The sequence below is a fragment of the Lupinus angustifolius genome, unplaced genomic scaffold (genome assembly GCF_001865875.1).
Source record: "Lupinus angustifolius cultivar Tanjil unplaced genomic scaffold, LupAngTanjil_v1.0 Scaffold_2_184, whole genome shotgun sequence".
NCBI classification, from domain to species: domain Eukaryota; kingdom Viridiplantae; phylum Streptophyta; class Magnoliopsida; order Fabales; family Fabaceae; genus Lupinus; species Lupinus angustifolius.
In genome coordinates this window covers 3,672-20,331 of record NW_017716593.1, presented here as the reverse complement: position 1 = coordinate 20,331, position 16,660 = coordinate 3,672, and the positions used below count along the sequence as shown (strand labels likewise).

Below are 16,660 nucleotides of genomic sequence, written 5' to 3'. Positions count from 1 at the left end.
TAAGCTAAACTAAATCTCACACATTATGCACAGATAGGTCAATCAAGAATTTGTTTCTCTTCTCTCTTTCCCTATATCTGTCTGCACTTGTCTCCTTATATAGGCCTCAAATGATGTCATGTAAGATTTTTTTCATGCCCAAAATGCTAACACTGAATTATCATCACTAATCCTATTTTTAAGTCAATGAAATACTTCATCAAATATAGTTACTTCTGTGCTAAATGTACTTTCTATATGGTATGAGTATGAAACCCCATAATCAAAGCCACACTATTATCAATCTCATATGCCTTTCTCTTCTTCAATAGCTACTAATATATACAATTCCAACTGATAAGAGAAACAATCATATTCAGAAGTTGACGGCATAATGACATCCTTCTTCAAAATCTTAGGGTTTTGGTGTGGTTGCAAGTGATCTACAACCAGTGAACAATTTACATTAACAACAAATTTCTTCAGATGAATAAACTCATCTATCACAAGCCTTATAGGAGCCTTCACCATTATTAACAAAGGTATGTTTCCTTCTTTATTATGTTGCATAAGGTCTTGTTGCATTTCTTGGTCAAAACCAACCTGCCCCTTCAATACCACATTGATCTTGGTAGTGTTCTTCCCAGGTTGCAAGAAAGGAGTGAAGTTCCCTGAGCAAAGTTGAGAGCCTGAATACATTATAGTAATTCTATTTTCTCCATCATGTTCCAAGCCAATAATTTCATTTTGATTCTCAGCATTCACAATAAGACCAACTTCTGAATATAGCTTATTATCATCATGTATATCAAAAGTGGTGAGATTAAGATAATCAATGTTGTAGGTAGGTACATGGGGCCTAAGTAAGTAATAAAATGCTAAAATAATAGTCACCGTGACTAAAATAAGAAGCAAGAGACAATAGCAGCAATATCGGAAGAGGCTATGGTGGGTACTATAACGGGGAACGTTATGACCGTACATTGGAGGAGCCCCTACATAATTTTCTTGTTTCTCTATTGAGACATATCTGTTTAGGACATACGGTTCAGGCATTGTGGATTCTAGGACAAAAGGAAAGAAAATTTTCAGCTTGTTCAAGATTTTTTTAGGACAGAAGGAGGAACTTTTGATTTTGTTTATTTCGTGAACCTTCCATCGATTGGTTAAGGATTTTGTTATGCATGAATGGATATGGTTCTGTAACCAGGTTTTGTGGGAATCAAAGTAGTTTCCAGAGTTGTCTTTCTCTAAACTTAGTCACAGAATAATTACGGTTGCATATGGTTGTTGATCTTAGATTATGAGTAGCTGGGCTAAAACAGTTTATGTGCACACAAGGTTCAGATAAAAAACTGGAATTACACTGCAGTTTATATATTTTTGTAAGAAATTGGCCCTAGCTCATTGAAATTTAAGAAATAAGAACACTAACTATTTTAATACAACTAAAATTTAATTACAATATAAAAATATATACAAAAATATAATTTAATTATTACTAGATATACATATTTAAAGGGAGATACACTGACATATTTAAACATCTTATAATATAACAAACTTTTAAATAGACTAGACCTTTGTTTTAAAAAAATTAAAACTTAATATGTTTAAGACAGAGTGTAATCTATCATGTTTTGATGAGAATGACACTTGCAAGATAAATAAGGTGTAAAATATCAACTCGGGAGTTATCTTTCTCCAAAAACTAGTAAGTTAATCGTGCATTTGCACAGTGCAGTAATTTTTTGTTGCATGGATAAGAACACATATGTTACTCGTTTATTCACATGGTTAAGAGACACATGTTACTCGTGCATTCGTTTGGTTAAAAACACATATGTTATTCGTGCATTCACATGGTTATGGACATATATGTTACCTGTACCTTCACATAGTTAAGAATACACATGTTGCTCGTGCATTTGCATGGTTAAGAACAAACATGTTACCCATTCATTCACATAGTTATTAAGAACACATGTGTTACAGTGCATTCACATGGATAAGAACACACATATTACTCGTACATTCAGATGATTAAGAATATGCATATTGTATGTGCATTCACATGAGACATGTTGATTTTGATGCATGTTTAGAAGCACACAAGTATCAATATTATTAAATATATATTAATAATATTGTGTAATAGTTTGGTAAAATAAAAAGAAATATATAAAAACATAAACATTGTAACCTAATTTAATTGTATGTGTTTGTTGTTGTAACTATTCAATCTTCATTTGACGTCTATATATCTATCATGTGCAAAATGTTTTCATACCTTTTGTATTATAAAGAACAATTATAAAATCCATAAGCTCACCACCAATCTCGGACGGAATAAACATATATTCATTAGTCAAATATAAATTTATAATGAAGCCAACACAATTATGTATGTGCTTAAGAGATTTTCAATATTATGCATTCAATTTACATTATTAGGTTGATATATAATTAATTGATAACTAAGAACTTGTTTCCACCAATAAACCTCAACAACATTAGTACAATATGAGATATACATCTAATGATACATATGAAAGCCATTGTAACGCCCCGAAAATCATTTCATAATTACTATATTTAATTTCTTGGAAAAATGCTTATTTTTTTTTCTTTTATGTAACATATAACTTATGAATCATTTTTTCCATTTTATCTATTCTCTTTCAAGACATCACATTTTCAAACATTTGCGAAAATAATTTCTTAATACTTAAAATGTAATTGAACGAAACACAATTCTTTTCTCAATGCTTCTCATTAATCAATTCTTGAATTTTTAATACGTACATCATGGTTTACAAAATACAAGGCAGATCTATTCTTCGCCCCTAACAAAGTCTAAAAATACAAATAAAAATACGTAATACAGGGGGCGTTGGTATTACAAAAGTACCTACACAGATTTCCTATCAAAAGAAAGAAATGAGCTCCTAGACTAGTGGTGCACTGGAAACCTCACTGGGGTCTTCCTCGATCTCCGAGTTTGAAGAGATCTCTATAACCTCCACCGAATCCTTTGTGCAAATTAACTCTACACAGTCATCGACCTCGTCCTCCACCACCTTATATGATGCCCAGTCCATGGAAGGGTCCAGGGTGTACCTCCTGGCTCCCGATGAAGTAGCCATGCCTGCTCCTTCCGTCCCTCTTGGCATTGAGTCAGTAGATGAGAATCCCAGTTGGAGCCATGTCCTGACAACCTCCAATCTGCCTCGTGTCTCAGCTGGTGCGGATGGACCGGCAGGTACAGACCTTCGCGAACTACGTAATGTGTCGGGAGATGCAACATAGAGCCATCACATACGAGATCCAATTCCAGGTCACATGGACCTGTGTAGGTGTATATGTTTCCTTCAACGCTCCATGCCCCCTCCTGGGACATGGTAAAGTGGTAGCCCCTGATCATCGCCGATCTATCCATCTAAACATGGATGTATACGAGTACAACAGAAAGAAAGAGAGGGAGTAAAACGTCTGATTAAAAACTTATCATTGACGTCGTGGAATTACACAGAATATCACCCCAAGACAAAGAACAAGTACATATATATCATATGATCATACACATATATATTAATGATGAAAGAAGTATAAAACTTATTATTTTAGAATCAATATCGACAAATACCATGTATGCATGTTATGCATATGTCCACCATCCTTACACCATTATCCTCCTTATAACTATTCGAAAATAACCGAGAGTACAGGTCCCATAACAAGCCGATTTGATCGCACCAAAACTTATTCCTCGCAATGATATATATATGACTGATCTTTTCTAATGGAACTATCCATTTCAGGATGATGTCGTATCAAACACTTTCTGGGCATCCCTCTCATCGATCCCAATTGCAAAGAGGGGTTGTCATAGATCGTCTAGTTTGCATTGTAAGAATTGTCCGATCCAACAGAATACCTCATCCAGGAATACACGAGACTCGTCTCACCTAGACTCTCCCTCAAGACTTTGCTGACGAATCACTGCTATCGTTGTCCCTCTCAATATCTCGGGGCTCGTTCGTCTCCCGTATAATGGATATGCACACTAACCGAAGTTAGCAAATTAAATCTTTTAATCCATCTTTTATAACGATTTACCTATCCTAAGACATCTCCCATTGGGAATGCTTCTAGTGGGACTCGATTTTAATATTTTAACGAAAGAGAATAAACCTCAGCACCACTACGAACCATCGCTGAATCACTCTCGATGGCTCTCAAGCCAAGCCTCTTACGGTCAGACGATCTCATTGCATCATATAATACTTCTCAGTACCATTACGAACCATCGCTGAATCACCTTGGACGGCTCTCAAGCCAAGCCTCTTACGGTCAGACGATCACGCTGCGTGGGCATAATATAACACTTGCGAGCCTCTTTCTTAACCATGCAATTCTTTACATACATCACTTTAAATATGGCAACTCTTCTTTGTATCATTTCCAAGAATTTCATATAATTATTCATCTTTACAACATTTACTTATTGAAAGAACATTATCTCCAATAAAGGTGTTTTAGGTTTTGTTGAATAGGATTAGAAGTGAATGAATTCTTGATGGCAAAAATGCCATTAGATTCTCGCACATGTGAGAGTTATCATTCAGACGACTTAAGAAGTCTTATCTGTATGGAGCCCTCTCGCTCAAGCGAGAGCTGTCTTGCTCAAGCGAGGGATTCACCATTTTTATAAGGTACCTGTGGCTCAAGCGAGAGCTGTCTCGCCCAAGCGAGAAAATCCATTTTATCTGGACAGTTCTTGCTCAAGCGAGAGCTGTCTCGTTCAATCGAGAAAAGCTTGAAACTTAGTTAAATTTATTTTCTCAATGAAAAGTTTTCTCATTTATAACACATGTTTTTAAGCATTGAATTTAACAATTTGCTCCAGCGAGAAAAGCCTGAAACTTAGATAAATTTCTTTTCTCAATGAAAAGTTTTCTCATTTATAACACATGTTTTTAAGCATTGAATTTAACAATTATCTCAGACATATAATTCTTAGAACAATTATTTGAGCAATATTAAACATGAATAATCATGGCATTTTCATACATAAACATAACCTAACGTAATTCAGCATAAGAAATATTGATGTACTTAATCCAAACAAAACATACAATTGATTAAGTACAAACTTTCTTAATACCCAAGACAACTCCAAACTTGTGAGGGAGTTTGGAGGTCCTGAAGCATATTCGGACACCACTATGTCACGATGTTTTCTCCCTCATCTGAGTGTGTCATGCAGATTGTTTCCTCGATTCCAAGTGAGTTTAATTCGTTGGGTCTATTCTCGAACTCTTCATCACGCCAAAATCAAAATAACGCTAATTAGGTCACTTTGATAATTATTGTTCTTATGAAATAATATTTTACGCGAAAATAAAACTTCCGATCTAAAATGAACTTAATTGTTTTCATCCTTCAGATTTAAGGTTAGGTATTTCTTGAATCATCATTTATCATTGAAAGTCTTAAAATACAACGACACTTTCTAAAGTAAAGTTTTAACAAAACTTATAATATAATTATGTCATAATCTGTGGACCAGGTTAGTTCCCAGGAAAGAGAGGTGGATCATAAAGACACACTTAAATACCAAGTCTTTCCTTAGACATAACTTTTCTAGACATGTATTTCCACTTCATTACATTTTTCCAGTAATGATAACTATTCATAAAACTTATCTTTTGCAAGTAAAACATTTTTATTAAGAGTAACATTTTTAAGTAAGATTATTAAGCTAAACTTATCATTTTAAAGTAAGCCAACTTAAACAATATCAATAATTTTGAATCAAGACCTTTTAAGTCAATTTTACCACTTTAAAGTAAGCTAACTTAACCAAGATCAACACTTTTAAATCATTTTCTATCTAAGACTTCATAACACTTTAGGTTTATAAAGTTAAGACTTTTTAGGTCAATCTCCTCATTTAAAGTATGCTACTAAAGAAAATACAACTAATTTCACGATCACCTCAACACCTCCAAATTTTAGGATAACCTCTAGGGTTAATAGGTGTTGATTTCATAGTCATGAACTATAAATCATAAGTTAAAACTTTTACTACTTTACTATCCAAAACTTTATAACACTTTAAGTTTATGAAGTCAAGACTTTAATAAATCATCTTTTATCCCAAATCATTACTTTAACTAGGAAATCAAAGAATAACATATGCTAAACAACCTTTTACACATAATACCTTTTAAAAATGAAATTTTTTCAACAAAAACTCAAACATTTTGAACTTTCAAGAATAGATATAAACTTTTCTTAGACACAATAAAATTTCATTTGATGTTCAAATCATCACCTTTAAACACATTCAAATACTAACAATAATTTCCAATATTTCTGAAGCAAATAAACTCATCTTACCTTGTTCAAAGATATAGTTTTTCCATCTAAGAACAAGGAAGAAATTTTAAGTTTTACATAAGTCAAAAACTACACAAAAGTTCATATGATTTCATTATCATCCGCTTTAGTCATGACTTACAAAATATTTAAAGAAAACAAGCATAAATTCAACTCGATGAATAACATACTAAGAGATCATGATTTTCTCATGGTGTATATGGAGAAAGAATACCTTAACTTTCTTTAGGAGAATTAGTGTAAAAATGAGAGGATGGGGTGAGGTATTTATAGGAGAGACTCACCCTCTCTCAATTCTAATAATTAATGAGAGGCAATCTAGCCTTAGGCTAGCTTAGGTGATGTGTCTAATAATGGTGGAGTGAGGAGATTTGGTGAGTGATTTAGGGGATTATGGAAGCTTTGACTTTGCTTGTTTGACAAGCCATTAACCCATGATGTGATTAATACTCTGACTTGATTGATGCAACGTGATATTTCAATAGAAGTCGTGCCCGAGTATTACTGGGTAACTTCCTCCGGAAATATACGATCTACCGATTTAGGTCTTTTGCCCGAAACGTCGAAACTTGAATTTCGAGGTGAAAAATACCTAGAAATGAATTACGGACAAACTTGGTATCTATTTCGACTAGAATAAATATTTCGAAGCCAACTAAGAAATCAGAATTTGATTCCGAGGTACTAAATTCAAAAACTGACCGAAAACTCGATAGAACGACCCGAAATCGTCTCAAAAACTTTATTCTCCAAAAATCTTGAAAAAATAGGGCAAGAAAAATATTATAATACAAGACTAAAACTCAATTGAGGTTTAGCTTAAATCATTACTGATTAATATCTATAATTAATTCATTAAGAACTAATTACTTTGTTAAACATGCTCGGAAAAACACGGTGTTATAGCCATTAAGAGATTTGAAAGCATGATGTTAACGCATAATGTTGAGAGAGAAAATAATGATTGAAAAACAGAACTAAATGGCCCAAACATTTAGAAAGCATAAGAAGTTGATGGTAATATTAGATAATTAAAAAAATGAACATAACATATCAAAAGCAAAATAGTGAAAAGTAATGAGAAAATTATAGAAGTTCTTAAGGCAACAAAACTTTTAAAAGACAAGAAGCAAACTAAAGGTAATATCAACTAACAATGCCCGTAAAAATTTAACACACTACACAAAAATATCCCGTTAGCAACGGTTAAAACCGTGGTTATTGTATCATAAAGCCGTGGCAAACTGCAGCAACCACGGTTACCTCTACCCTAGCAATTACTGGCGTAGCAAACATTTTGCCACAATCAATTTATGATATAGCTACGCTTGTGAAGTGTGGCAACATTTCTTTAACCACATTTCAACCGTGGCTAATTTATTCCATTTGTTTTAAACACACCTCTTCATGGGTAATTTATACCATTATTTTAACCATAGTCTAATTGTGGCTAAATCTTTATTCAATTATTTTCACATATATTCATCTTTGGCTCCTGTTTAACAATCATTATATTCTATAATATAATGGTAACTAAATGAAATTAAATATTTATAAGTTAATAATAATAGCTTTTCTTTTTTTAATGTGAAAACTATACCAAATTCTCCAAACTAGAGAAAATAAACATTTCCAAATAGTTCCATAGAGTAGTGATGCTAAACATGAAAATAGTTCTATAGAGTAATTTATCTGCACTAACAACGTCTGAGTTTGGAAGATGTTCTAAAACAATTTAAGAAAAAAGAAAGAAATATCTTCAAACATGTTTTCCCCAAGTATCAGGGATTGCGAATAGCATGATTGGTTTGGAAGGCCTAAGGAAGGGTTCATCACACTTGAAGTACCATTTCATGTTCAGTTGCACAATACATATCCACATTGAATGTTTTACATGTTTGAGTCTCCATATGCAAGTGTCTCCTTTTTGTAGATGAGTTTAGCACATCAATGAAATCCTCCCATTCCTCAAGCTGGAACCAAAGAAAACATAAACTGTTAATACAAACTCCATTGGGTACAATTAAAGATGGTTGAGTTTCGGCAATTAGTTCAATTTAGTGAATAATATAGGCAATAAAATTAAGAATAAGTATTGGTTCAGCTAATGGCATCATCTGACCACTTATTGGCTTAAAGCAAAATAGAGTTTAGATGAATACTATATTTTCCTTGACAATAGTATATTGACTTAGATGATCACATTAAAAAATTATGAGCCACTAGAACTCATAAACATCTCTTTTATGTGGTATTGTATCAATTAATGTGTTGAAATGGTGCATCTTAAAAAACATCAGATACTATTATTGTTATTATTGAAAGATAACGAATGAAGCAACATATATAAAACTGATATCAGACGAATATGATGATAACTAAAGGAGATATATAATAGACATGGATTGAGAATAATATATAAAAGCAAAAGAGATATATAGGAAATGAAGAAAGTGAGAAAGCATCATAATGAAAAAATCATAGTCAAAGAAGGAAATATGAAGAAACTTCCAGGAGTTTCGATGTCCTATGAATTAACTAAAGTGCAGTTGAGGAGTATGGAATTACTTACACACTTGTCAGACTTTCCAAATTTCTAACCCATGAAGGGATATCATCAAAAGAAGTGAAACTATTGTTGTTCATATCCCTGTAACATAATTATTATGATAATTAATTTAGGCAATACAATATAATTAATAAAATATCATAGTAGAGTGTAACTTTTTAACTACTTACACATAGGTGAGACCAGTAAGATCTGGCAGAGGGCCATTGAACTTGTTGTGTGATAAATAGATACAAAAGTTATAGTCACAACCTCTCCTCAGAAAAATTGATTGGTTTAGGAAAACACAAAATTCTTATAGATAAACTAACTATTAGAAATAGAAATTTAACCATGTCAAAATTTTCACTTTAAATAACTATTAGAAATAGAAATTTTACATTGTGTCTAGTTCAGATAATGACTGGACTACAGAGGACAAGTGACCCACCAAATTTAAACTTGATAGTTTCCTGAAAATAAAAACTGTCCTTTCAAATTTATTTTTTTATGAAATATAATTAGAAAATAAGAAACAGTCTTCCATATCAATTTTGAAGGGGCCAAAGAAATCAAGAAAGCACTAACAGTTGGGAAATTCTTGAACTGGTGCAACGAATTCCATCAATTCCAATCAAAGTTATTATTATGTTTATATTATTTTTCTAATATAAACTTTAACTTTTCTAGTATACATATTTGATTTAATATTTTCATTATTGAATTTAGTTTCTTCCTCTATGTTATTATTGAAGTTCTATTTCTATTGTTTAGAATAGATATATGTTATGGGTTATACATATTTCTTATTATTTATTTTAAAATTAAATAACAAATGATTATAAATTTATCTATAATGAGCATTGTCTAAAATTAAGAAACCAGAAATAACTTGATTGAAATTGTATTAATATTTGAATTAGTCATTTTCCTAAGGTTACTATTGTATTTGTTGTGGTTGATTTTATCTACAGGATAGAGACAGAAAAAGACTTTGTTATACTCTATATTATGATGTTTGAAGATGGAGGGCATGAGACTTTATAAAGTATTGAGAAACACATCATTATTATATTAGTTAAAAAATTATCAATAAATTTATAACTCATTATTATTTGACTATATAGTAAAATTAATTTCATAAATCACATTATTATTATTTGACTCTAAAATAACTGCAAACAACATAATTTTAAAAATTACTATTGTTACTACTCTTAACAACTATTGACAAATATTAATGATAGAAAATTATTAATATTATTTTTATATTATATTTCTTATTGTTACTATTTGAATACTACAATAATAACATTGCACTATTAGAATCAAATCTAAATTCTAAACAAAATAAATAATGAGTATTGTCTAAAATTAAAGAATACATATTTATTGTGATTTATAAATATTTCTTATTACCTATTATATAATTAAACAATAAATGATTATAAATTTATATTTATAATGAACATTGTGTAAAAATAAGGAATCAGTAATAACTTTGATTCAAATTGTACTAATATTTGAAAATATAGTTATAAATATCAAATCATTTATTGCTTAAAAATATAGCTGGTCACTTTCAAAACTAATATAGGAAAATTTAAAATCACAAACATATATATTAAAATTTATAAATTTTGTTGGTTACAATCAGTGTTATGAGAACCAGACCAGACCATACGATTTGACTGGTCTGACAGCTCACCGAACTTGAAAACGACTATGGTTTGCAGTCTTAGCCGAATGAGTTTTGAACCGGGGAAAATTCGGTCCGATCGTGTCAAACCCGTTTAAACCAGATTAACCCGGGAAGTAAACCGGACAGTTAACTTAAAAATAAGAAAAATGGAACATTGTTCTAATATTTTGTTTTACTATGGTCCAAAAAAGATGAAGAAATATTATTTTAATATAATTAGACATAATTATTAATTATATAAAGTTTTACATTTATATATAACTATATATTTATAGATAAAAATTATTAATTATGTATGGAATCACCCGATCAGACTAGATGGTTTAATCGTTTAAACCTAAGACGAGACTTCTCCCGGTTTGACATATGGCTTGGGTTTCACAATATTGGTTACAATTCATTTTTTACAATTCGGATTTTGTGAAAATATATTATTACACAGTTACAATTCTAATATTATAATGATTGTACTTTAATATTATATAACATAATATAATGATTGTGCTTTAATATTATATATCGTAACTGAAAGTGCAAAGTGTCAAGGATAACACTAGCAATGTTTTTCCTATGTCTTGATGAAGACAAGGTTTTATTAAATCTTGAAGATGGCTCAACAATCAACATGTCTAGAGCTCATTGGTCATGTCTAGACTAGGATATATAAATAGAGTCATTATTCTAAGTAGTCTGGGATGTGTGCCTTAGTAAGTGAGTATAGGTAAGGTGAACCTAGTTGCAAGTCTCTCAAGCCATTTTAATTGTCATATCACATCCATGAGGCATATCATCTAGTTAAATGTATGTTCATGCATTAATCATACATGTTATATGTGCCTATTAGACATAATATAATTGCTAAAACATGTATAGGAGTTAAGCACAACATATGAGAAGTTTACCTTTTGAACCACGTATCTTAATATGTTTTAATCGATTAACGTGATGACTTAATCGATTAACTCAACTGTTTTTCTGTTATATCACTGTTTCTGTTACAACTGGTTTATGTTTTGATATTGTTGCACTGGTTAATCGATTAACGGGTTACCTTAATCGATTAACATGTATCTTTTGTGTTATAACTGATTTATGTTTTAACTACTTAATTGATTGCAACGTTTTCAACTATCAAAACTGCTTGGTATAAATTGAGGCAACTTCCAGAAAATTGTAGCATTACATTCCATTGTATAGGATTGTTTTAGAGAGCATATTTCGTTTTGCATTATGTTTTTGTAAGAGAGTTGGATGTGTGAGGAAGAGAGTTACCATGCTTAATTGAGTTTTGATTTGCATACTGTTTTTCACATTGTTCATCCTTATCTTGCTCACATGTTCATGCATTATTTGTAAATATTGTTAGAGAGATATAATTGATTACTGTTTTTTGATTAACTCACATGTTCTTGATGGCTTGAGTGAATTATGAGTGAGTTAGTCTTTAGGTCTTTTACTTGTAATATTTCAAGCATTATTGTGCTTATAATACCTTGCTGTTGTAATTTGTTTTTTGTGTATTTTGGATTGATCTCTTGGTGTCGTACCACCACAGAGATTGGAATTCTTCACCGAGACTTGGAGGTCATGATTTGAGAAGAAGAATCTTGGTTGCGGCTGTTTCGCAAGAAAGGTTTTCTCAGGCGATAGGTAGAGTCAAACCAAGGGTTAGGTGTTCTAGATTTCAAGAAAGAAGCGTCCTATGTTCTTGTACATTAAATTGGTGTATGTGATCATACGTATATTCAATATTGTGAAGAATAAAATCTCTCAAGATCAGAAAGGGGGGCATGGATGTAGTTTGCAGTGGACCGCAAACGAACCAGGATAAAAATTCATCTTTGCACGTTGTTTTCTCCTTACATCTTCTTTACTTTTCTTGTTGTTTCAATTCGAGTTAATAGCTGATATTTAGCATAATTTTTCACTGTCATATGCTTATTAATATTGCTTAAAAATATTTGTTTTATCTCTCTTCAATTGATTTTAAATAACTGTGCAATTTGCCTCTCTGATCATTTTGTTCTGTGTATGTGTTAATCAATTAACTGAGCTGTTTCCAGAACTAGGTTTTGGTGCGAGAAGCGGTGATTGTTAACCACTACACCTATTCAACCCATTCTAGGTGTTCCTAGGCCACCGATACCTAACAGTAACGAATGCAAATTTATATTTTTTTTAATGTAATGGATGCATTATAACTGTGGATATGGAAGAAGTTAACTTGCTAATCGTTTTACTGATTTTATATTAAATAAATTTTAAAATAACAAAAATGACCAACAATGATATATATTGAAATTTATAAATTTTGTTGGTTACAATTCTATAGTTAGAATTCCTTTTTTACAATTCGAATTTTATGAAAGTATATTATTACACTGTTCAATTCAAATATTATAATATTACACTTTAATATTATATAATATAATATAATGGTTGTACTTTAATATTATGTATTATAACGGCGGCACATTTATGTTTCTTAATGTAATTGATGCATGGTAATTGTTGGTATGGAAGAAGTTAACTTGTCAAGCGTTGTATTAATTTTATATTAATAAATTTTGAAATAACATAAATGACCAATAAATGTTTCATAGCATAGTTAAAATATTAATTAAGTAATTTTGCACACCGCATAAAATTTATCTCCTTCGATAAATGCAAATAATAACATACATTAAATTACATAATTTTCCATCTAAGAAGATTTGATTATATTACACTTGTGGTCTTGAATGAATTTTCTAATCGATCAAATCGAAAGTCTTACATATAATAGAATAAAAACCTAAACGGTACAATAAAAAATATACTCTTAAATCAATATACAAATTATTATACATCACAAAATGACATTAAACACAATAAAAATGATATTATCACAAAATGTAAACTTTAAATTTAAAGTTAGTGGTTGATTTTGTAAGGTAAAAATCATTTTTCTAAAATAATATCAAAATGACTATAAAGACACATGAAATTTCTTGCTATAGTTTAGATAGGATCACATATAATACATTGTCTAGTGCTTACTTTTAAACAATTATTTCTTTACAAATTGAAAGGAAAATGATCAAAATACCAAATTCTCACGGACTATTAAGTTTTCACTTCCTTTGTATCATCCATCGCTATCGGCGCCATTTTCAATAGATATATATTACAACATGGTTTCAAGACAATCCATATACTCTTTGTTAAAATAATGATTATTTTGAGTAGAAAATTCTACAAACAAAATAATATATGCACAAATATATAGAAAACTAACCTACAATAATGCTTCAAGATTGAACCAACAATAAGAGATATCATATCAAATACAATGATCGTCATCGCCCATGTCATTAAAGAAAGTTATCCTACAATAAGCACACAAAAATTATAATGAAGAGACTTTAATGCCATATATATTCAACTGAAAGAATTCAACGAACATATCTACATTCATATAACCACTGTAAAGTTAACTATAAAATATTCTAGCAACAAAAAAAGAATACTTTCGAATTGTAACATACATTTTTTGTCACTAACAAAAGAATCTTTTGAAATGAAATGGAAGAAGAATATGAACCAAGAAGAGAAAAAATTGGTGGAAGATAAGAAAAATGATAAAATGAGGGAGTGAAAAAGAGAGATGATTCTATACTTTAGAATGAAATGTGAGAGAAAAATATGGAAGAATAAAAAGCAAATGTGAAAGATAATAGGTTATTATGTTAATTGAAACAAATAGCAAAGATAGTTTTATCTTATGTGTGAGGTTCCACACTATGAGTATGAAACTTTTAGATGGAAAATTTTGCATAAGATATTGACATGTGTATCTTGCTGACATGGCAAGAATTTTGTTATATATGCACAAATATATAGAAAACTAACCTATAATAATATTTCAAGGGTAAACCAACAATAAGAGACACCATATTGAATACAACCATCATCACTCCCCACGATTATTAGAGACAAATCACTCCTTCAATTATCCTATAATAAGCACACACAAAATAAAAAAGAAGAGACTTTAATGCAATATATCTTCATTTTAAAAAATTAACGAACATATCTTTATTCATAGGATCACTGTAAAAAGTTAACTATATCTTCTAATAATATTAACTGTTTAAATAAGATTCAATTATTCATATTAATTGTTTTCATTTATTACAACAGTGTAATGTCGCTATTATCAATAATGTTTTATGTATAACAACTTTTTACATTACAACTTTTGTTAACTAAAAAAAGAGGATTAAATTTTTAGTTTCAATTTATAAATTGTGAGATTATAATTTATTAAAATTATAATTTTTTTTTGTTTGGATACTTTAGCTAAAAACTAAATTTAAATTAATTTGTTTTGGTGAGATAAGGTAGAAAAATTATTTTTTTACGTAGTAAATTACAATAAATGATATAGGGTTATTTATGTGGACAAAACTTACCTAAGTTAATATATACAAAAGGTGTTGGTGACCAATTAAAAGGTGACACGTGTATATTTTATTACCTAACTAATATTGTACACTTACATCGTTACTTTGTTGTTGTTACTCTTTTTCTCTCTTATGCAAGAATGGATCTTTCTTCAATATTCTTAGATCTAAGGCCATCAAAGGAAGGGAAAAAACTAGAGAAAAGTTCTTTAAATCACTTTTACTGAGAAGCTTTGGCAATCTTCAAATTACTTGAATCGCATCCAAATCTATATATATTGTGAGCTTAGACTTCCATGGTTGTTGTCATCTTCATAAAAAATTCAACTTCCATGGTTGTTTCTAATTCTATCTTCATCGAAAACCGAGCTTTCATGCCATTGTCATGTTCATCAAAAAAAATTCGAGCACTGTTATGCCTATTGTTATGTTCATAAAAAAACATGTTTGATAGTTTTAAATCCCACTCTTGTTTTAAATCTCATTGCCATGTTCATAAAAAAAACCATGTTTTAAATCCCATTTGAGTAATAAATCCAACAAAAATAAAGATACAGTGGTTGATAAGGGCCATGAGGTTGTCCTGGACTCTTGCTTCTTTACCGAGAATGAAGGTAAGGAAGAGTATTCCTTGAAGAGAGAGAGGTTTTCTGAATTTCAAATAAAACAAAGAGAGAGATTTAACACCCTTAAATAATGGTGTGAGTGTTGAATATTGACTGAACACGTGTCACCTTTTAATATGCCACCAACACCACTAGTGCATTTGGAACTGTATCTAATTTTTCTCATACTTATTTTATGTTAAGATTATTTTAATTGATTTTTACACTATTTTTTTAAATATAGATTTTTAATATTTATCATCATACATATTTTAATATAAATTTTTAAACTTTTAATATTGCATAAATAAGATTCAACATATTTTAAAATAAAATATAATATAATTAAAAATCAATATCAAGATTAAGAACAATAAGACAAACAAATAAATAGAAGTTCCAAATTTTAATTACATAATTTAAAAAATAAAAATAAAAATTTGAAAAGTTTTAATTTTTTGAGGCAAGCAGCAATAACTGACCACTTTAAGCAAGTAAATAATTAATTACTTGAACATTATAAAAGACAACAACAAACCTGAAAAGGACTTCCATTGCATAACTTATGGCAGCCTGAACATCAAAAGGACAGACATGTATATGAGTGCAATACAAATGAAAGAAATAATTTGGAACTTAAGCCATAGCAGTACTGAAAGTTAAATAAATCATTAAGCTAAGACACAAGAATTCATCTAAAGTTTACCTTATAATGATGAAAGGTACATAATTTTGAGCTATGATAAACACAAATTTGTGTAGTTCTCAATTATGAAAGAAACTCTTGGAGAAATATTATTTTTTACATAGTAAATTACATAAAAGTTTATGATGTTATTTCTTTATGTTATGATTATTTTGGTTGTTTTTTACACTATTTTTTAAATATTTTTTTAATATTTACCATCATTTATATTTTAATCATAATTTTTTTAATTTTTAATATTGCATAACCAAAGCTAGAAAAATATATTAA

The 16,660-nt window shown here is 30.0% G+C and overlaps 1 protein-coding gene across 1 annotated transcript; it reads right to left on the bottom strand.

The window, feature by feature from the left end:
* Positions 1-285: 285 nt before the first annotated feature.
* On the bottom strand, positions 286-3,125 carry LOC109337170. The gene is made up of 2 exons (XM_019574085.1): positions 2,945-3,125; positions 286-878 (listed from the first exon to the last, which is right to left on the bottom strand). Exons 1-2 carry the CDS (start codon positions 3,123-3,125, stop codon positions 286-288), a joined length of 774 nt encoding a protein of 257 aa, XP_019429630.1.
* Between the last annotated feature and the right edge of the window lie 13,535 nt (positions 3,126-16,660).